The sequence below is a fragment of the Marmota flaviventris genome, chromosome 4, assembly GCF_047511675.1.
Source record: "Marmota flaviventris isolate mMarFla1 chromosome 4, mMarFla1.hap1, whole genome shotgun sequence".
In the NCBI taxonomy this organism is placed as follows: domain Eukaryota; kingdom Metazoa; phylum Chordata; class Mammalia; order Rodentia; family Sciuridae; genus Marmota; species Marmota flaviventris.
In genome coordinates, this window is record NC_092501.1 from 28,094,525 (window position 1) to 28,117,380 (window position 22,856).

The 22,856-nt window shown below is 40.5% G+C and overlaps 1 protein-coding gene across 3 annotated transcripts in view; it reads right to left on the reverse strand.

Annotated features, from left to right (window-relative positions):
- Positions 1-22,856, reverse strand: part of Abcc2 (ATP binding cassette subfamily C member 2) — a 71,201-nt gene that overhangs the window by 13,697 nt on the left and 34,648 nt on the right. For 2 of the 3 annotated variants that reach the window (XM_071611003.1, XM_071611005.1), the window contains 15 exons: positions 21,740-21,917; positions 20,056-20,310; positions 18,927-18,992; positions 16,978-17,115; positions 16,297-16,443; positions 14,687-14,771; positions 13,973-14,039; positions 11,913-12,039; positions 9,696-9,872; positions 8,603-8,770; positions 5,840-6,020; positions 3,161-3,287; positions 2,762-2,897; positions 1,941-2,160; positions 1,685-1,839 (listed from right to left, as the gene is read on the reverse strand). In XM_071611003.1, coding sequence (XP_071467104.1) covers positions 1,685-1,839; positions 1,941-2,160; positions 2,762-2,897; positions 3,161-3,287; positions 5,840-6,020; positions 8,603-8,770; positions 9,696-9,872; positions 11,913-12,039; positions 13,973-14,039; positions 14,687-14,771; positions 16,297-16,443; positions 16,978-17,115; positions 18,927-18,992; positions 20,056-20,310; positions 21,740-21,917 — 2,227 coding nt within the window. The remainder of the gene's footprint in view (positions 1-1,684; positions 1,840-1,940; positions 2,161-2,761; positions 2,898-3,160; positions 3,288-5,839; positions 6,021-8,602; positions 8,771-9,695; positions 9,873-11,912; positions 12,040-13,972; positions 14,040-14,686; positions 14,772-16,296; positions 16,444-16,977; positions 17,116-18,926; positions 18,993-20,055; positions 20,311-21,739; positions 21,918-22,856) is intronic. The other variant, XM_071611004.1, reaches the window with a different exon arrangement.

The following is a 22,856-nucleotide window of genomic DNA, read 5'->3' on the forward strand; positions in this document are numbered from 1 at the left end:
TAACTATGTCAAGAGTTGGCAAAAAACAAGAAATCTTCACCAGCTATCAGTTCTATGCAGATCACTTTTGATCCTTACCTAGCACAGATTCCCCATCTTCCTTTCCTCCACTCTTTCTCCTCTTAAGGACTCAGCCACTGATTCTAGAAAACCCTAGATCAAAATCCCCCTTTATAAGCTTGAGCCACCTCCCCTGCAAAACTTACTATATGATTAATGATAGTTTTTTTTTCATGAAAAGCAGTCAGCAAAATATGACTATAGTTTAACTAACTCACACGTTCTCTTTTCCAGAAGATTAATTAGATACCTTGACATGGGGAAGACTATGCAATCTTTGCAAAATCCCCATCCAAAAGTTTTTGCTTGCTTAGGTTCCATTTAGAGAAAAGAGTCCATGGAAGTGGTCTCCAATGACAGTGTGCTCCTCATTTCTACCCCACAGGAAGGTGACAAATGGGAACCAGTTACCTGCCCACTTTTGAAGTGGTTGCTGTTATCTCTAGAACCTGGTCTACGGTATGAGCTACCCTTCCTGTGTCTGTTCCAAGGCCAAACAAAAAATGGTTCAGAGCTTCTCAGACATTTTATAAAATGAATTTTCAAGTAAAGAAATAAAAAATTGTGCTGATGCTTGAATATCCTTCAGAATTGCCTGGTCTCTGCCGCTATTCCTGAAACTTGCACTCACATGCATTAAAAAATTCAGTGAATTAGGTCTGGTTCATGGTTCATAGTCATCTATGATCTTAACATTTATTGAGTGCCTAGTGCAGTACTTGGCTCCATAAAAAGGCACTCAGTAAATGTTGGATGAATGAACGCATGCCAATGGTTCCAGCATCTGTGGTAGATGGAAACAAAGTTTGAGAACCTCCTTAAAACATAGATAGCTTGGGGCTGGGGATGTGGCTCAAGTGGTAGCGTGCTCGCCTGGCATGCGTGCGGGCCCGGGTTCGATTCTCAGCACCACATACAAACAAAGATGTTGTGTCCACCAAAAACTAAAACAAATAAATAAATATTTAAAAAATTCTCTCTCTCTCTCTCTCTCTCTCTCTTAAAAAAAAAAAAACATAGATAGCTCTAATCCACATTCAGACCTCACTCCCTGGTTCTTAAATCATCAAAGATGGAAGCTTCAGGAATGACAGCAGATATGAAGCAAAAGATGATCCGCCTATCACTTTTATTCACTGTCACAAGCAGTGACAGTGCTGTTAATTATGCTTTTCACTCAGCACAATAATCCTTCTTACCCTGGTTCTACTCCCCTCAACAACCCCCATCAGCTCTCTGGTTTACTTCTATGATTGAACTCAAGTCTCACCTTTTCTGACATTTTCCATTTCAGTCATCCAGGTTGAGCTACTATCTCATTTCTCCATCATTCCTTTGTACTCCCAGAACACCTGTACACACTGTGGTTACTGGTTTCACCATATTCTATCATAATCCTTTATGTTTTGGGCTGTCTCCTCATTAGATGTGAGTGACAGAAGGGCCAGAGCTCTATCCCTGTATCCCTAGGATCTTTAGGACTTCATAGGAGGTGCTTAAGAAATATTTGCATGCTGAGAGGGCAAAAGAACAGTCTAGGGGGTACACAAGAATTCCTTCTTATCAGAAATAGAAAGATCCTCAGTATATAAACACATCACTGTATAGCCCTTGAGATACTTACACCAGTAAACCTGTTCACAATCCGGCCTGTAGGTGTTGTGTCAAAAAAACTCATGGGTGCTCGAAGGATATTGTTCAACAGTTGTTCGTGCAAGATTTTTGATGCATGGTTGCAACCATACACACTCAAGAAAGTTCCTATAAATACAGATATACCTAGGAATGGAACCAAATTTTGTTAGCACCATACATGGAAATCCCTAAAGATTTATGCCCAGGACAAGCAAAGTACAGGCTGTTGTAGCTGTCAGACGTACCTTGTGCTATTCCCAGAGCTGCATAGACCCCAATTCTCATTTCCCTCTGAGAGGCTGGATAGTTAGTGCCATTGAAGGCTTGAGAGTCACCAGTCCAAGAACTGAGCCAGAGATTGGATCCAATAAAAGCCACAGAATTCAATACGAAGGCAAAGATGATGCAGAATATTGAACACCATCCTACTGCTTGTAAGTACTTCAGGTAGATGGAGAACTTCACCTGCAAAGCCCCCACCAATGTTAGTAGATGCCCTAATGTGGTTTTTTGTTGTTGTTGGAATTATCTAAAAAAACAATCACAAGGAGGAGTGGATGCTCTTGGGAAAATTTTGCAAGTAGCCAAATTTGGTAATCTGTGGTCATCATCCCTGCACTGGGCCAGGATAAGAGATCCATGTTGAATTGCAATGCAGGGTAAACAGCCATCTGATTATTAATGAACATCTAGAGGGAATTAAGAGTAGCAAGTATAATTTGGAATTTGTTTTAAGTCTCATTGATTTTGAATTGTGTGCTCTGGGTCTGCTACATTAGTTTCCGGGCTTCTAGAACAACATCTCAAAACAGTTTTTTGTTGTTCTCTACATATCAGAATGGGAATCTAGCACTCATGAAGGATGGAGTGAGGATATTTACGGGAACATGTCATTTTCATAGAAGGCCTACAGCCTGTGTTGTTTTAATAATGAATCTGAAGAATTACAAAAGAATTGAACATATTTTCCCGAAGATAAGTAATCGAGTTTAAACTGATTTTTAAAATGTTCAGATTCTAAACCCTATATCCCCTCCCATGGTGCTTTTATTGGTGTGGTGTTCACCTTTCCAGTTTCCATGAATTCCTTCTTAATTAGCTTTTGCCCTTGTACTACTCCTTCCTTCCCCTTCAGGGCATTCCCATTCCGACTTTTCAAGGAGTTTTTCAGGGTTTTTGGGTTCCGGACACTGGACCTGGAGCTGAGAGACAGAGAGAGGGAGACTCCCCTGAGCATGTAGATGCTTCCTCCGAGTCTTCTTGCAAACTGAGGTCACAGTCACTGTGCTGGCATGGAAGCAGATGGCTGTGGGAAATGGACACAAGCCTAGCCCTTCATATAAGGAAACGAAGGAAGAGCTAGGAGGGCCCATGGCATCCCTCTTCTCAGTAAAAGCCCACAGAGAAAAAGAGATCAAGCAGAAATAGGAAGTGATAAAGGCTGCCAGCTGGATCAGTGGTGTACCTGCGGCTCAGGGTTCGACGGAGGCTATTCTCTCTTTTCATGGTCAAGGAGGCGGCTTCCTCAGGGAGTTCCTCCACACCAGCTATCAGCCCACTGTCGTCATTTTCTTCTTCACTATCATCATTGACTAGAGAGACACGTTAGAGGTTAGGGAAACGGCACAGTGTTCACAGAGAAGAAACAGACAGAATAAGGACAGAGAAGCCTTCTCTGATCTTGTTGGATTCAACACAGGGATCCCAGATATACAAGGCTACAATAGGAGAAGAAAAGCCCAGAGACAAAAATTCCTTTGGAGCAGGAAAGAACTTTTAAGAATTATTGTAGATAAACAGAAGAGTCACCATTCCCAGAATTGCCTAAAGAGATGATTATAAATTGGAAATGCTAATCTCGAAGTTCAAAGAATATAAGAAGCTCTTATTTATTGAAAACATTTTAAAAAGCATACCCTGAAAGTAAAATAAAATGTAAAATATAATATGGAAATTAGTGGAAATAGTAGAATAAGGATCTCCGGAAATCTGTTCCTCCAAAAAAGCAATGAGAATACTGTTAAAAAACATTGTCAGAATAAACTGTTTCAGAACTCTGAAATTAACCAAAGAGTTGCAACAATAAAAGATCAATTATTTTTTTAAATGACTGGGTCTTGGCAAAAACAGTCCACCTTATAGTGGTTTAAGTTGCCCTATTTCCATTTCTTTCTCTCCAGTTGCTGTATCCTAGAAAGCCAACAGCCATAAAATTATGGTGGCCATAAAACCTAGCAGCCCAGCAGCCACTTAAGGAAACAGAGTAAGTTTAGAATGCCTCCTCCCCTTAAAAAAAACAAAACAAAACAAAACCCAAAAAAAACACTGGCGGTGAATTGCCATTATCTCACCTGTCTAGAACTCCCTGAAAACCTCCATTCACAAGACTTGTCTTTATTTGACCTCAGAGCTAGTTCAAACAATCAGCAGCAACTGTTTAACATCACACATGCCTGAGGGGATGGTAACAGTTGAGGCAAATAAGAAACTGATCAAAAAATTAAATGGAAAATTTGGGGAATGAGATGTCCTCCACAGAGGACTTTGATACCTCTGATATATTCCTGGCAATCTAGGATGCCACACACATATGTAGGGCTATGAATATGCCCAGGTAAGATTGCAGAAGGTCCTAGTGTCTCACTTCAGATTGATCTTGTTACTTTGTGCAAGCAGGAAGCAGAGGCTAACCGGATATGGTGGCAATGTCTGTAATCCCAGTAAGTCAGGAGGCAGATACAGGAGGATTGTAAGTTTGAGGCCAGCCTTAGCAACTTAACAAGGCCCTATCTCAGTGGTAGATTGAACCACTGCGTTCAATCCCTAGTACCACAAAAAATAATAATGAAATTATCAGTCCCATTAACTGTTAGATGACCTTCATTTCACTGAGGAAGTAAAGGCTAAGGCACTGATGTAAACTGTCACAGTGCTGAAGCTATGCACCAACATACATAGCCTCTCAGCAACGGCTATGAGACTTACTGGTGCCAGGCATCCAAGGAAATCTGTATAACCAATAGGTGACCACTATGCCAACCAAGCAGAGATTTCAGTGGCCACATATGACAAATGGCACAAACTTAATTAAATTAGCTCAGAAAACTAAACAAATAAATAGAAGAAACAACAGCAAATAGCACTACAATGATTGCCAGTCAACTACCAGAAACTAGAGGAGAGGCCTCAAATGGGTCTTCCCCTAGCACATTAAGAAAAAACAAATCCTGCCAACACCTTGATCATGCCCTTCTACCTTTAGAAGTGTGAGCAACAGTCAATCTCTCTCTCTCTCTCTCTCTCTCTCTCTCTCTCTCTCTCTCTCTCCTGAGGATTGAATCCAGGGCCACTTAACTACTGAGCTCATCCTCATAGCAATCATCTATTTCGTTTAAGTCATCCAGACTTGTGGTATTTTGTTACAGTGGTTAACTGGGAAGCTAAGTCACAGAACAAATATTAATATAGCTCAACTTACCCTCCCTTCATGCCACTAAGTCCCAAGTCTCAAAACGAAAACAATAACATGCTAGTAAAGAGGGCTCCACTGTTGATGGGAGCTAAACAATAAACCAAATGGTAGTGATATCAGGGGCTGTTCCCATGGAATGCTGTGACTCTATATAACTGACACTATTTTTTATGATTCAAAACCCAGTGTTTTTGGTATATTAATCAAGGTTCCTTTGTTAAAGCTTACCAAGAGTTTGATATCACACTATTAGCACCAGCTTATGAGGTTGTCCAGGAACCGATTTTAATTGAATTTGGGGGTAGTTGGAATGGTATGTGTCACTTGAATCAACAGAAGCATAGCATCCCTAAAAGAGAGTGAGTTCCTTGTGCCACTGGTATTCTTTTCACAAGGGTTACTTACCCAAACCTTCAGTTGTACCCTTTAAAGAGTGTCCTTTGATTGTGTGTCAGAGAGAGATGAGCAAGATGAGCTGCCCATTTGGCCTAGGCACAGAATTTCAATGTCTATGTTTCTTTACCCAGAACACTGAAGAACAGAGTCTGAATCTCTGAGTAATTCAATTCCAAGTGCAGTTCATTGTATACTAAACAATTTGTGAAGTAGATATTGTTTTACCATTTCCACCCCGGCCCCAAGTTCCATCCTGTTCCAATCCTCCTTGCATACCTGTGACCTCCCCTTCAGGACCCGAATATTTTACAAAAGTCTTCAGATTCTTAGCAAACACTCCTTTCTTGGCCAGCAGGTCACTATAGGTTCCTTTCTCCAAGATGGTGCCATTTCCCACAACCACAATCTGATCCACTTGGGGAAGAAAGTGAATGCTATGTGTAACTAAGAGTCGAGTCTGTAAAAAATAACATTAAGTTGTGCTGATTACCCTATGTCCATCATCTTCCTGGATTACTCTAAAAGGGAAAAAACATGTCAATTCACACTGGGGCTTTGCTTCAAAATGTGGCCCTGACCACTTGGCTTATTTTGCTTCTTTCATTCCCAGCATCTCATCTTAAAACCTGAACCTATATGTGAAATGAGACTCCTATCATTGTGGATGTACTCAGAGATATTTTCCTGTAGTGACAATGAGGTTTTCCCTACACATTCTCCTCTTTTCTAATTCCTCTGACAAGATTTGGGTATTCTCCAATGTTCCCACTTTAGTCTGTACAGGCTACCATTAAAACAATTCTTGTTTTGTAACATTATGGCTTTTTTTTTTTTTTAATGTCTTCCCCTTGGATTGTAAGTTACATGAGAGCAATGACCAGATATTTCCATCTAGACATGTCCCAAATCTGGCCTGAGGTGGGCATTCAGTTCATGAGTGAATGAAACCAAGAAATCTGTAAGGACACAAGCCAGGTCCAGGAATAGGAGAGACAGAGAGTTCCTGCTGATCCACAGATCCAACAGAGAGGTGAAGGGCCTCAGTGGAATAGCAGCCCAGGTCTCATCAACTCTGCTGTCCTGTGACTAGTAGCATTCAAGAAATCTTGTAGGGAACAGGCCAAATAGAGTTAGAATCTCCTTGCCCAACCAGTGGAAAAGCTCTCATCAGCAGACGGGCTGCGTCAGCTCTCCCCCAATTCAGCCCACTGTGTTAGGATACACATGCCAATTTTCCCATAGTAAGGAATGTCTGGTCTCCTCCCACAACCAGTTCTACTGGCTTTCACCAGCCACTTCATCTGTATTATATGACAAGGACATTGCAAGAATCAAATGAGGCCATGCAGTTAAAAGGCTCAGCACAGGCCAGGGACATAGGGAATACTCAATAAGCATTAGGTCTTATTTCTGGGTTCAGGTTTAGCCATCCTTTCCAGGAATAGTCTTCTCATATCCTGCAAAAGTTCCAGGGAAAACGCCTTCTTAGAGCATAACTCTAATTCCTGCAGGATGACCTGTGTCCTACTACCAGCAAGTGAACTGTTGAGTCCTCTGGGGTTTTTCCTGACACTGACCAGTTCTCTGACACCAGGTGAGTGTCCAACAATTCAAAATTAAATTTTGACACTAACTATCTGGAGTTTGCACAGAACCCCAGTTTAAAGGTTCAGTCCCACAAAATTGCATCCCCCTTCAGATGTTGGTACCAAGTCTCATAATTCTGACCAAATGCCTATGAGTTGGAAGTTCCCACAACTCCCTTTTGTCATTCCATAATTTTCTAGAAAGGCTCACAGATCTCAGGAAAAAACTACCTAAACACTTGTCAGCTTGTAAAGGATACAACTCAGGAACAGTCAATGGAAAAGATACACAGGTTAAAAAAAAAAAGGAGGTGTAGGTGGGTGCTGGGGCTGTAGCTCAGGGGTAGAGCGCCTGCCTCACATGTGTGAGGCACTGGGTTCCATCCTCAGCACCACATAAAAATAAATAAATAAAGATATTGTGTCCATCTACAACTAAAAAAACAAAAGTTACTGCTGCAGTCCGGCTGCAGCAAAATAACCGGGGGGTGACGAACAACTTGTGTACGTTGATACAGCAGGAGTAGGAGCCGTTTATTGCAGGACAGGAGCAGTATTTATACATTCCACATAGCTTATCTAATTAGCATAAACTAGATACATCAGTCAACCAATAAGGAATCTCCACACTTAATGGCTCGCTTTTGTTACTTCTCAAACCACTCCTTCTGGCATTTTGCCAGGCACCATCCAGACTTGTTTACGAACTCTAACATTCCCCTGGCAAAATGCCAGGTGTTATTTTGACTTATTTACAGACTCTAACAAGTTACACAGGGAAAGCTATGGAGGAGGGATGTGGAACTTTTCAGGACCTCTCTATCCACACCACCCTCCAATACCTTGATATGGTCACCAATTTGGAAGTTATTCCAATCTCATTGTTCATGGATTGTTATTACCCAATCTCCATGTTCCACCCCCACCCCACCTGGAGGGCAGTGGGTAGAGCTGAAAGTTCCAACCTAATCACTTGTTCATGCTGGTAACCAAACTTGAGGCTTTGGAGGGGCTCTACCCTAAGTTATCTCATGAGTATAAACTCAGGTGTGATCAAAGGGGCTCATTATGAATAACAAAAGACCCTCCTAGCACTCTTAAAATTCCAAGGGTTTTAGGAGCTCTGTGTTAGAAACTAGAAACAAAGACCAAATATATTTCCTATTATAACCACAGGTTCATAGTACTTTTTATTATAGCCAATCATCCTAAGATGCTCAGTGACAGAGCCACAAAATAAGTTTTAAATTAGCCAGTTCCAGCATAAGCCATACCTCACCATGGAAGCCTTCCTGAGGTAGTCTATAAGGAGACCAGTCTTTCGCTCTTTCCTCAGGAACCCAGGGAGCAAGTGAATAAGAAAATCTGCTTCTGAACAATAACTGTCCAGGGAGATGTGTGTGATTCCCATCCCCTTGCCCTTAGATCTTCATCACTTTGAATAATCTCTCACCTTGCCATTCAACAGACCATTGGGGCCCAAGACCTTTTCGAAAATGTGATTTCCCACATGCGCATCCACAGCTGACAGGGGGTCATCTAGAATATAGATGTCTGCATTTTGGTAAGTAGCTCTGGCCAGGCTAACTCTCTGCTTCTGACCGCCACTGAGATTTATACCCTGAAGAAAAGAAAAAGAAGAAAGTTTTAAAATAATAATTTCTGAAGAAGAAAACAATTTCTATTAAGTATTATTCCCAGTCCCAACTTCACAGAGTCTAATAAGGAGGGGTAAAAGGAAGAAATTTGCCTCAAGAAAATATTACGAGCATAAAAATCTTATGCTTCTTTATACAAATAAATAACTTGGATGCAAATAACTTTCAGTCCAATAGTTAAAGGCATGCACAATTTACATTTTCTATCAGATAATTTACTTATTTAATATTTTGTTGCTTTCCCAACCCCATGAGAATCTAGAGCTACACCAGGGCAGATGTTTTCTCTATTTTGTTCCTGGATATAATCCCAGCACTTAAAATAGTGCCTTTCACATAGTTGCTTAATAAATGTATGCTGAATTAATAAGCAAAATCACTCAAGAGCTGTTACTAGTCTTCTAGCACCTCAAGATCCTTGCCCTCCCAATCCACCCCACCCCACCAAAGATTCATTTTCAGTAATAAAAGAATGGATGAAAACATTTTAAATATATAGAATAAAAAATTTATAAATAAATTAATGCTATGCTTGTATAGTTACTTAAAAATATAATTTTTTATTTAAAATCTATTTTTATAAAAAGATATTTAATAGCATGAGGCATTTAATAATACAGGTAAATCTAGGGCCAGTCATTGTTAACTTAGCCTCTCAGTCCTTTGATTCATCACCTTTTATTTAGGTTATGTAATTCCAATATTTGCTTCTAAGTAAAAAGTTTAAAAATTCTGACTTATTACACAAAATTTTGTGGCCAGATAATACAAACACATTTTCTGGTGTTTGTTCCAAACACGACTAGCAATATTGATCAACTATGTTACTCTATGTACTTTGCCATCATCCTCATTTTTTTTTCTTTAATATCTTGTTGTCCCAAGTACCTTCTCTCCGATCTCAGCTAGGTCTCCTCCAGGCAATATTTCCAAGTCTGGGAGGAGAGCACAGGCTTCCAGAACTTGCTTATACCTCTTTTCATTGAACTCTGACCCAAAAAGGATGTTGTCCTTTATGGTGCCATTCTGAATCCAGGACTGCTGAGGGACATAGGCTGTGGTGCCCTAGACAGGAAAGGATCAGACCATGTGAAAGTTGTACCTCCAGAAATGCAGGGTTGAAGGATGAGATGGGCAGAAGTGGGAGGAACAAATAGAAGTTAGACTTGAAGAACTATGTGTCAGGCTGCTTGAGCATCTGATATTTATGAATGTGCTTATATTTATTGAACCGACCAGGGAGAAAGATTCAATTCATCATTAAGCCTCCTCTTTTTAGACTATCATTTTTCTTGTCACAAACCTGAAAATCAGAAGATGAATGCACATGCTGCTTCTAGAATAGTGTTTTAGTTCAACTCAATGAGTATACTGGACCTACTTTCAGGGATTGCCATAGATGACATCTTAGGAAGTAAAAACTAAGAGGTTAGAATTAAGACACCAGGGGGTACACAGAGCAGATATAATCTGAAGAGAGATAAAGACCAACAGATGCCTGTGTTAAAAAACAACAACAACAAAAACAACTCAGTCCCCCAAAACCAAAGGCCATATGTTCTCTCTGATATGCGGATGCTAACCTACAACAAAGGAAGAATAGAAGTCCATTGGATTAGACAAAGGGGAATGAAGGGAAGGGAGGGCGGGGAGGAGAATAGGAAAAACAGTAGAATTAATCAGACATAACTTTCCTATACTTGTATATGAAAACCAACCAGAATAACTCCACATCATGTACAACCACAAGAATGGGATCCTAATTAGAATAAGTTATACTCCATGTATGTACCATATGCCAAAATACACTCTACTGTCATGTGTATTTAAAAAGAACAAATAAGTTTTTAAAACACTCAATTATGAGTTAGCAATAAAAAGTTTCCAAAAGGAATTGGGAAACAAAGTTAAATCTATACAGTCATCTCTGTTGTAGTGCATTATTTTTAATGCAACTCAGCTCATTAGAGCTTGGTAAATCAGGAAAGCACATCAGTATACTGTGGAAGAAGAGATATTTCTTAAAAACTTCCAAGTGGATCAACATAAAGCAACCCAGGACAAGCTTTCTCATAAGTGAAAAGAAAGCTTTATGTCTGGGGATGTAGCTCAGTGGTTGAGTGCTTGCCTAGCACACACAAAGCCCTGGGGTTCCATCCCCAGCATCATACAAAAATTAATTAATTAATTAAAAAAGAAAGATTTAGGCTGGGCACAGTGGTTCATGCCCATAATCCCAGAAGCTCGGGAAGTTGAGGCAGGAGGATCATGAGTTCAAAGCAACCTCAGCAAAAACAAGGTGCTAAGCAACTCAGTGAAACCCTGTCTCTAAATAAAATACAAAATAGGGCTGGGGTTGTGGCTCAATGGTCAAGTGCCCCTGAATTTAATCCCCGGTAACCGCCCCCCCCCCCAAAAAAAAAAAAAAACATTAAGATTTGGCAATATACAAAAATCTTAAAGGGAAAACTCCTGAAAATCTGTAGACTTGACTCTTTGGTGCAAGTATTGACTGGTTTAATAATTCAAAAATACCTCTAATTTCTTCCAAATTTAGCTCTCTGAGGAAGTTCAGAGTACCAATGGAAATGCCATGAAAACATTTTCTTGTGTTAAAAAAGTCATGAGTATGAAGGAGTCAACACCCTGTGACAGGTTTGTGAATTAGGAGCAAGTGTACTCAGAAATCTAGTTCTCAAAGAAGGAGGTGAAATGTCCAAGATTAATTGTGACTTTGGGTTGATGTTGAGTGCCATGCCAGTACTGATTTTACAGACCACTGTTTTTTTGTTCTTGCTACTGCTTCTGTTGGTACTGTAGTAGAAATCCCCACTCTCTGAAGAAAGACGTCTCTAATGAATAGTTTTCACACTTTACTATACATATGAGAATCACATGGGAAGCTCATTAAAAATGCAGATTCTTAGAACCTATTCCCAGAATCTGATTATATAAGTTTGGAATAGGGCAGAGAGTCTATTGTTCACAAATCTACCAGATGTCTCCAAGGCCTCAACTACTAGTATATTCTCCCCAGTGAGGAAACAGCCCTAAATGGCCCATATTTGAAGGTCAGATGTCTTCTCCGTTGGCATTCCCTCTCACCTTGATGGTGATGTGCCCATGGACATTCTCCATTTCTCCCAGCATGGCTGACATCAAGGAAGATTTCCCAGAGCCTACAGTGCCCACCACAGCCACCAACTGGCCTTCCATAATGTCCAGGTTCACACTGAAAGAAGCAAAATTATTTTGAAGACAATGAGGGCTTCGTAATCAAGAGTAGTTCAAGCCTTGACTCTCCATGAAGTCTGGTATTATGAGATTTCCCTCTCAAGATTGGAAAATTAACCTTGGACAAATAAGACCTCAGTTCTTTAATGAAAAAAAAAATTTTTTTTTTGGTACTAGGAATTGAACTCAGGAGTACTCGACCACTGAGCCATATCCCCAGCCCTATTTTGTATTTTATTTAGAGTTGGTGAGGATGGCTTTGAACTCGCTATTCTCCTGTCTCAACCTCCCAAGCTGCTGGTATTACAGACGTGAGCCACTGTACCTGGCTTTTAATGAAAAAAAAATTTTAATATATATTTTTTAGATGTTGATGAACCTTTTTCTTATTCATTTATTTGTATGTGGTGCTAAGAATCGAACCCAGTGCCTCACACATGCTAGGCAAGCGGTGTACCACTGAGCCACAAGCCCAGCCCATAATGAAAATTTTTTAAAGCTCTAAAAGGCTAAAGAATGAGCTCTAATTTATCCAACTCCTTTATAAACTGTGCTAAATGTGTGTTTCCAATGGAAAAATCCTCCTAGGACCAACATGGTACCATTGAATAAGATCCTGATGGGAGTCTAGAGACCTGGCCTGGTTCAGGTCCTAATTCTGCCACTGCTGGGTTTCTAAGCTAACAGAGTTAGACTAAATCAATGTTTTCCAAATTAGGTTATTCAATGACAAACTAAATGTTACTTATTTTTACGCAATCTTTCATGTATTCAATGAATAGCACTAGCTGAAAGCAGATTCCTTGGTCCCTCTGGGAAGAATGACTTCTCTGGCTGAGATGGAGCCTTCACTGGGCTATAATCCTAAAAACCTGGTTTGCCAGCCTTATGATTTGAGTCCCTAGAACATTTGGAACATTGAAATCTTGCTCATAGTCTTTCTGAACCTGCCCATTGAGTTGAACTTTTTCAGACTTATAGCAGTTAAGTGGGAACTGTGCCTACTTTCCCCTCTACAAAGGGAAGTTTTTAGGTTGGGAGGGTTCAGAGCAGGGGCTCCTTCCCTGACTCATCCTGTGGCTAGCTCATGAGTCCATGTTCAGGACTATAGGGATAGGAGAGAAGGGCAGGAAGTCATAAGAAGAGAGATGATACAGCATGCTTAGCTGTGGAGAAAGACAGGGCCTGCTCTGTTGGCAATGTGCTCATTGGACTAGTTGGTGTGCCTAAGAGATACTCTTTGTGTAGCAGTGTGGCAAGAGGCTTGGGGTAAGCCCACCTACATGACAGAAGAGGTGGCTTCTATGGGGTGCAGTGTAGGAATGGGTTATTTTGATGTGAAATTCTAGACAAAGAATTTTATAGAGGTAGCTCCCATTGTGTGGTCCGTGGGGAAAAGTCAGATACTAATGTTCCTGACTATTATTCTTTTTAAAAAAAATTTAAATAATATTATTGTATTTTTATACCTTTATTTTATTTATTTTTATGTGGTGCTGAGGATTGAACCCAGTACCTCATACCTGCTAGGCAAGTGCTCAACCACTGAGCTGCAATCACTAGAAGCCCCCAGATTATTATTCTTAAATGAATGAATAAACTTAACTTTCAGGTTCTTGGTGTGCCTCTACCATACCCAGAGACCTAGGCCACTTGCCAACCCTGCTGTCTCCATCTGTTATCTGGGAAACAAACATTGTCATGGGTTTTCAGCTGGACAGTCAGACCATCCTACAGTAGGAAAGCTGGATGGCAAAGGTTCAGGATCTTTGCTCTCAGCTTATCCCTCAGAGGCTTAGTCTGCACTAGTATCTAACTGAACACATACACATAGTTTGTTTCCCCTTGTATTCTATTACAGGGAATTTTCAGAAAGCAGAACAGTCAAGAAGAATATTAAGGAATAACATGATAATAAGGAGGCAACTCACTCTTGGATTGTGGTTTCTGCATCCCGATCCCATGTAAAGGAGGCCTCCGAAAATTGCACAGCTTTGTCTGTTGAAGAAAAGGCCCCCTCTTTTGGTTACCTGTAAGCCCCCATATATCTGCCTTCCCTTCCCCAGCCCTCGTGACTCTCCTTCCTCTATTAATTCCTAAGGTCACCTCTGTTAGAAGGCTCCTAGGATGAGAATAGAAGGGGCCTGCATATTTGAAGTCCTTTTTTATTTAGAAGTCCTCAACTTGGTAGCCCAGATTCCTGACCTGTAGATGCCCTGAGGACATCTCTAGGCTCTCTGTTGCCCAGTCCCCTTGTATGAGTTCACCTCCTTATACATGAATCCCCACCCTGGATTCCAGACCCACTGCTCATTATGTTCATGGATAACTGTCTTCCTTCACTCCAGGCTACCTTCCCAGCCCCACACATGTGGCTCCATCCTGACCTCTGCTTCCTGGATCCTTTGCAGGATTCTCTGTTTTTTCTCAGAACAGCCTGGCCCAGCTTTGCTTAGCAATATAGCTAGGCAATCCATTCTGAGTGAAAACATAATTTAAGCTAACACATGCTTATTATACAAGCATAAGATCAAGACTAACCCTCCTTTAATTAGTTTGTTGCCATCCCCTCCCAAGCCCCGAATGTCAAAATTCTGGCACCAGCACTACAAATAATTTGGGGAAACAACTTCCAAATTGTTTACCAAAATTGCGGACATGTCGAATGGCAGATGTGTCCAAGTCATCCCCTCCCAAGTACTTCTCTAGCCGCCTTACAGAAACGGTAGCCTGGAAAGGACACAAAGGATCTCAAAAATAAAAATATTTCAATAACTAACAAACAGGGAAAGGAACTTGTCATTACCCCCGGATTTGCCATTTTCCACATCTAGAGCCTCCTGACCTTCACCACAGACTTAGCCACACTTCATCCCTGGAAGCCATCCCCAGATAGAATCAAATTAAGACAGCATTTCAGCCCTTCAGGAAACACAAGGAGTTCAGCTCTACTGCTATCTCTGTCCAAACTCTGGCCCTGTTTCCAGAAACTGTCCCATGCCTTCTTCTAAGACAAAGCCCTAATTTCTACCTACTTCTGGTAACTGGGTCCCTGTCTTGCCCTTACTTAATTGAGTCTATTCTTTGATGATACCTCCAGCATCTTAACTGAGCTACCACTGGGATCCTCTATAAAGGAATTGACCAAAGCTGAAATTGAAGTTGACTTAAGTGTTGGCAGAATACCCAGTGGTACCTGGAATGTGAAAGCTGAGGAGGTTTTAAAGAATTTTCTACAAGGATGTTTTTCATCATCCTTCCTATCTTCTAATGAGGTTGTCATAAGATGGTCCTCACGACCACCTGACTTGTTGAAGTATTATTAGGCTTTCTGCCTGTACCTTCCTTAGGGACCAACTGTAGGCTATAAAAAGTGCTTGTTTCAGCTCCTCAGAAACAAGAGTGTCCCACAGTCCATGCTGTATTATCATTCAAACCCTTTTGCTTCAGTGTTATACTGTGGGACAAGGAATGCAGGGAGCTGACACCTTTGCTGATCTTGCTTTTGCTATCTATGGAATAAACTATATCTGAAAAGAGCATATTGTTTCTTTATTGGCCAAATTGGTCAGCCTTTCTTCATTCTCTTCAGGACAAGGAGGCCTTCTCCTAAACCCCAGTCCTTCTGATGGCCAGAGCTGTCTGAAGCAGGTCACCACACTTCTCCTGTTCCCCATCATTCTGGCCCCATTATCAGTCTGCCACCTGCCTTGTGAACTAACCCTAAGGTCAGATCCTTGGCCCATCTCAGAGCTCAGTTTTCAGAATGCAGATACGTCCTCTGGCCCATCCAAGGCCTCCTAAACTTAAAACTCATCTTCTGACAGCAGAAGGCTCCAAATTTACCACTATATGGGTTCATGCAAAGAAAGGGTCTTTCTCTCCCTTTGTGCCATATTTGTCTAATGTATCAACACCTCAAAAATCTTAGAAAAATCCATAGAAAATAGGCTGGGAAAAGGGCTTTGAAATATTCCCAACAATAGGGCTCATCATAATAGACTTCATAAAATTCACAAGATTCCCTGTGAGGTAGATAATACTGGTATGATAATCCTAATTTTAGAGTGAGATATATTGAGGCTCAAGAGAATTTGTGATTTAAGTAAGATCAAACCATTGGCCTCCAGAGATCAAACAGATCTAACTGAAAGTTCACCAGCAGAAGCTAGAAATGGGACATAATAGGTCAGTTATTCTGGCCTCTTGGGTTTTTACCCAGAGATAAGCAGTTAGCAGTGGAGTTCCTATGTACCTGGAGCACAGAGGAGATCACCATGGGAAGCATGCCCAGGGGAAAGCGCAGTATATTGAAGAGGGTGATGGAGGTGAAGGCCTTTTCTGCATCCAAAATATTGTTGCTATCCACCAGAACATAAACAGCAAACGTGATCACAGACACCTGGGAAGAGCAAGGTCATAAACGATCTGTTCCGAAAAGGATCCAACCAGCTCTGGGCTAAACTTCAGAAACATAGTATATAAGCATTGGGAGAACCTTAAGGATTATCTCAGCTTCCTGTTACTGATGAGAAAACAGACAAAGAGAGGAAGATATATCTTGCCCAAGTTTACAAAGCCAATTAATAGATTGCTAGGACCACAGTTTGGGTCTTATGTCAATATTCCTCTCACCATAAACTCATATGACCTCTCCCAAGAAGACAAGGAACCATCCTATACACATCCAGTCATGCTAAACATCCTGAAAGCTTTCTCTTGGTTACCAAAACAGCAAACAGCACACAAGGGTAGAACTAGAATTGGGACATAATGTAGGGATGATGATATGGAGGTTTGATGAGTGGGAATAAATTCCCTGGATTTCTGGATTAGGCCTACAGACACTGGGAATCTCTCAAGAATAGACATTCCACTTCAGGAAGCTGATCCAAATCCAAAACCTACCCAGTCCACTGACTCCTCTGATACTCACCAGGACAGGTGTTACTTGTAAGATAAGTATCATCAGAGACTGCAGCTGACCAAAGAACAGCAGGTTCTTGAGCTCTTTCTTCCGAAGGTTGTGGACTTGGTCTTTGAATGAAGGTTCCCAGGCAAAATATTTCAGGATCTAATAGGTTAGAAAAAAGCACATTCCACACTGTTGTCCTGAAAGGGCAGCAGGTGTGTCTGATCTACCACATTTAAGGATATGCTCCCTTATTTGGAATTTGGAAATCCAGATTATAAAGAATGATTACAGAGAGATAGCTTGTATTTGTTGACAACTTGCTACCTACAAAGAATTTTGCATGTATTATCTCATTGAGTCTTTATTGCAACCTGTCCCAGTTTGTCAGGGACTAAGGAGTTGCCAAGACTTGGGTCCATTTGTGCTAGAACCTAGAAAGTTTTGGAAAAAACATGGTGAATCAGTCAGTCTGCTTTTGTAGAAAATACAAGGAAAAAGACTGAAAGAAGTGAAGCAACTTGCCCAAGGTCACCAAGCTAGTAGTGGAGCTGAGATTCAAAACCAAGTCTTTTAATTTTGTTCCATTAGTAGAGAGACAGATCAGAGCTCTGAATGGAAAAATATCAGGGAGTTTGGAAAAAAAAGCCTCTTTTTCATTTTTTTAAAATTTGGGGTAATATTAAAATCCATGAATTCAAAACACTTAAAAAAAAAAAACTTACTGGCCACCTTTAAAGAACAAAATGCATTATTTTGAAATCTGGGAAACAAGAATTTATCTTGTCTATCCTGTACAAACTTTATTTTAAGGAACCAGCTAGTTGATAAAAGACAATTCTTTATAGAAATTCAAGTAATCAATTCACAAAGGAAAAACAAAATTAAAATATCACTCACAAAATTTTCACTATTTTGCAACTCCTAATGAAAAAATAGGTCTAAGAAACCATCATAAAATTTGTACAACCATATTTGTTTTTCACCTGGTTGCATATTAGAATGCTCCAGGAAGCTTTTCAAAAACGTAGGTGCTTAGGCCTCGACCCCAGAGAGTTCAATTTAAGTGAACTGAAGTGAGTCTCAAACTTCACAGGTGATGCTAATGTGCTACCAGAGTCTCAAAGTGCTATCCCAGGTGAAAGAATAAACCATGCTGATAATGCCTGAGCTCGATGAGTGGCCACCCTTGCTGCTATTGTGAAGCACACAGAACCACTTGAAAGTAACCTTTCACCCAAAGAAAATCAAATCCAAATCTAAGTAAATCTACTACCAATTTATAAGAAATACAGGAAACAAGGCAACTTGGTTCCTTCAAGATGACAGAGGAGTGTTGCAAATTAAGGTCACTATCAACAAAATGCCATATGTAGACATTTTTTAGATCTTTATTCAAATTAACAAACAGTTAAAAAAGAAGATGAGTATGAGGCAATTGGGAAAATGGTATAGAAGAATGATTGCTATTTTTATTTTTTAGGTGTAATATGGTATTATGGTTCTGTTAAAAAAACAATAAGGACGTCCTTTAGTAACACACAAAAAGTACTTACTAATGAAATGACAAGACATCTGAGGTTTGCTTTAAAAAAATCTCTCAGGTGTGACAGGCGGGGCGTGGGCATACAGATGAAACTAGTTAGATCAGGCTGACCATGGCTGGGGCTAGGTCCATTCAGCTTCATTATATCATTCTATTTTTGTGTATGTTTAAAATTTTTTTGCAGTAAAATGTAAAAACAAACCAAAATAAATGTAAATAAAAAATATATCAAGGTTTAAAAGAGGGCCTGGAAGGGATGATAGGAGATGAAACAGAACACTTAGGGGTAGACAAATCAGGAATCATGAGACATACAGTAAAGGCCACGGAGCAGGAACCCACAATCCCTACTAGAATTTATTAAGGGCCAAGAAATTCACTGCTTCTGCCATTGCAACCAGAGGGCTACCAACATCAGGCTTCTTACCTTGATTCCGCTGAGAATCTCATTCATGATTTTCAAACGTCTGTCTTTATTTTTCATATTTTGGAACTGCCAGGAAAAGGCAAAATAAACAAAATATGCTTCCATGAGAAAGGGCCCAGGTTTGCAGCAGGCACTAGTCCTCGTGATACTCAAGACTGTCATTTGGAGCTTGAGGTGATGGCATTCATCTCTCTCCACTCTCCCCTCTGCCCACTCTAGTCCATCTGTCCCTACTTTCCTTCTGATCCTGAAACAGGCCCATCTTGTTTCTGCCTCACCATCTCCATTTGACTAGTGTCTTATTAGGTCATTCCTCCCTTCCCCTAACCAAGGCTTGCCTTTCATGGTCAGACTTGTGACTGGTTTAAACGTCCCCTTCTCACAGAGGACCAGCTCTCTTGACCTCCTAATTGAAAACAATTATCTGCTCACTCCCTATATTTCACTCTTAGTTCTCTGTATAGTACTTATCATGATCTGATATTTTTCTTCTTCTTGTACTGCCTGTCTCCCCACCCCCAAGCAGAATGTAAGATTCAAAAGAGCAGGAACCTTGTCTTATTTGCTGCTGTGTTCTCAGAAAAGAAGATGTGCAACAAATATTTTTAAAACTATTATTTGTAATGAAATAAATGCAAAACATATGAAGGAATAAGTCATGAACACCATCAAGTCAACCCACCAAGCCTGTGATTCCTGGAAGAACTAAGGACTGTCCATGTGGAGCCCTCCCACCTGCCTGGTTGAAGCAGGGTCATTGCCAGGACTTAAGAGTTGGGATCACTCATGTGACTACTCTAAGTGGTTGGTTTTATCACTATGATAGATAAACAGAGTCAGAAATCCCTGTTCTGAGGATAGCCCAGCAGAGCAGGGTAAAAGAGTTATGTGCCAGTTCTCCAGGGCACCTTTCCCTCTTGAGTCAAGCTCTTCCCTCTAATATGAACGAAAACCATATAAACCCTAAGAGTGGTCAGAAGATGAAAAGAGAAAACAGAGAAAGCCAAGTATATTCGGGATGATGGAAAGTCTTGAACTAGCTTTGCTTTGTCCTAACTCCTTAAAGAATTAGAGCAACTAAAAATGTTTACACTTAAAGAAAGCATCACCGGGATGACTGTTTATTCACCTGAATACTCCTATTCTTGGTGGCCAAAAATCCATTAAGTGGGATGAGGAGAACCATCACCCCAACACCTGCTAAGACTGAGGGTCCCAATTCACTCCATAAGAAGAAGATGGATAAGACAATCTGTAGAACAGTTGACCACAGCAAGTGCAGGTAGTTGAACACATCCATGAGCTTCTGGGCATCCACAGACATCAGGTTCACTGTTTCACCAATGGGGTACTTCTTTCTGGCCAAGTTGGATAAGGTCAGTGCCTAAAGATAAATTTAGATCAAAATTGGGATTCATGAGCAAGGCCCAGAATATTGGGGAGGAGAAGTAGAAACACAGGAAATGAGAATACAATGGAAGGATGTGGACACAACTTCTTCAAGGGACAGTGACTCCTTGCCTCCAAATCTTACACATGCTATTCTCTCATTCTTGACTATGCTTGCCTCTTATTTCCACCTTTCCCCAACCCCACTTATTCACACACTTCTTAGACCAGAACACTCCTATTAATCCTTTGGTGTCAATTTAGATACAACTTCTGAGAAGACTACCCTGACTCCAAAATTTAGGATAGATACCTCTTCTGTGTACTCCTAAAAATTCTGTGCTTACCTTTTTCATTACCTTCATTACAATGAACTATAATCAATTTGTTTTTCTATTTCTGTACTAGAGGTAAACCCTGTGAGGACAAGGACTACATCTGTCCATTTCAATACTATATTATGTGCACTCGGTAGGGAATCAAATACTAAAGAAAGGGAGGAAAGAAAGGATGGGATGGAGGGAGGAAATCAGCATGTGTTGATTCTAGCCTTGGAGACTTTTGAAGTAGCAAAGTTATTTGCAGCTATACTCTCATATTGAGGTTTGCAAGCATTCCCAAGAAGGACAGAGATTTTAGAATGGAGAGGAAAGCTGCAGAGTTTACATATCTGAAGTAAAATGACTTGACAATTGTTAGGAATTTATAGGTAATACTCAGAGGCCTGAATCTTATAATGTGGGCTTCCTGCTCTCATGTTAGAGAATTCAGAAGGCTAATACCCACAGGTCTGTCTCAACGATGCTTTACACAAATACACCAGAGCACTGAAACTAGCTTATACTATGTTCACAAAGGCACCATCTGGTGTGGCCTGCATCTTCTCATGAGAATTAACCAGCTTCTAATTCTCACAGAAACAGCATATGGGCTGTGACTGATCCTAGATGCCCACCTCCATCCTACTCCTAGAAAATTCTACTGCCATCTTAATCCAACAATACATTCTTTCAAACATGCTGGAATTCTTGATTGTATAGTAAAAAGAGAGAGAGATTTCTAAAATATTAGGCTACCAAGGTTCAAGAGGAATCATGACCAGCTTCTTTCCCACCTTTACATTTTCTGTCAAGGCATTTTAGCATTGTCAAGAGAGATGCAGAAAGAGAGGCACAAGTATCTAAGTCCTGTAGGCTGAAAGGCAGATCCTAGGCAGCTTGCTAGCTTCCTAAGCTGACCTCCCTATGTCTAGAAACACTTTTCATATTCAATTTCCAAAGAAACATTTAAAGGAGTCTGTATGGCTAATCAAAATCAAGTATTGATATTAGTTATCATCTCCATCAAGTTTCCTTAATCTTGGAATAAATGCTCATGTTGGCTAAGGGAATTGTCTTTTATGATACATGACATAGTCTGCTTACCTTCTTATACACAGAAGCTATGACTGTTGTCCGTACACTCATCCCCATTATGAAGCACAATTGAAAATAAGACTGAAGGCAGAGAGACTGGATGAGAGTCACAGCAAACAAGAGGATGGCATAGACATATCCGGTCCATGCATACATGTTATGGTCACTTACAAAGGAAATCAGCAATCTGCCAGAGCAAAACCAAGGAAATTATGCCCATTAGTTAGGTCTCCAAAGGCTCCTCGCTCTCCTCATGTACAGCCAATTGCCCTACTCTTATATCCTGGGTAACAAAAATGATCAGAATCATCCAATGCCTTTGGAAGACCCAAGAACAGTCTTGCCAATGTTCTTGCTTTTATCTGGAGATGGCTAGCAAGAGCTTAAGATTGATAACCTATGGCTGTGAGAATGGATAATTATTGAAATGCTCCAGGTAAATGACACTCCAGTGCTTTGGCCCTGTCTTATCCCACTCCTGGGTAAAAGTTAGCTTGTGGGACAAGTTAATCATTTCTAGACAATGAAACCATAAAAATTAGGACAATATCCAGAATGAGTTAAAAGGGCTTCCCTTATGGTGGTCCATTCCAGATCATGCCAGACAGCAAAGTTTATCTTATTAGTCTGAAACTCTTAGGAAAGGCTGTGGCTGTGGGCAGAAATGAAGTTAGTTGCTCCCCTGGGTGTGCTGTCCACCTTTGGGCATGGCTCAGATCATAGCAGTTCCGTTGAACAACAAAGAGGCCTAACCTGTGTCTGACCTCCTATGAAGTGGTAGTGGAGTATATGAGAAAGAGAGACACATGTATATATCAGCTTAAATCTTGAAAAATTCTTTGTGCTCTACAAGAACTCAAAGCTGTTAGGAGAAAAAAATTATGAGCATTTTTTAAAATGAGAATTTAACCAGGCATAGCAATACAGGCCTGTTATCCTAGTGACACAGGAAGCTGAGGCAGGAAGATCACAAGTTCCAGACCACCCTGGGCAACTAGCAAGATCCTGCCTCAAAATAAAAAATAAAAAGCTCAGGAGTAAAGTGCCCCTGGGTCCACTCCCAATTCTGCCATAAATAAATAAATAAATAAAGAGTATTATTAAAGCTCTTGCCTGCCTACACAAA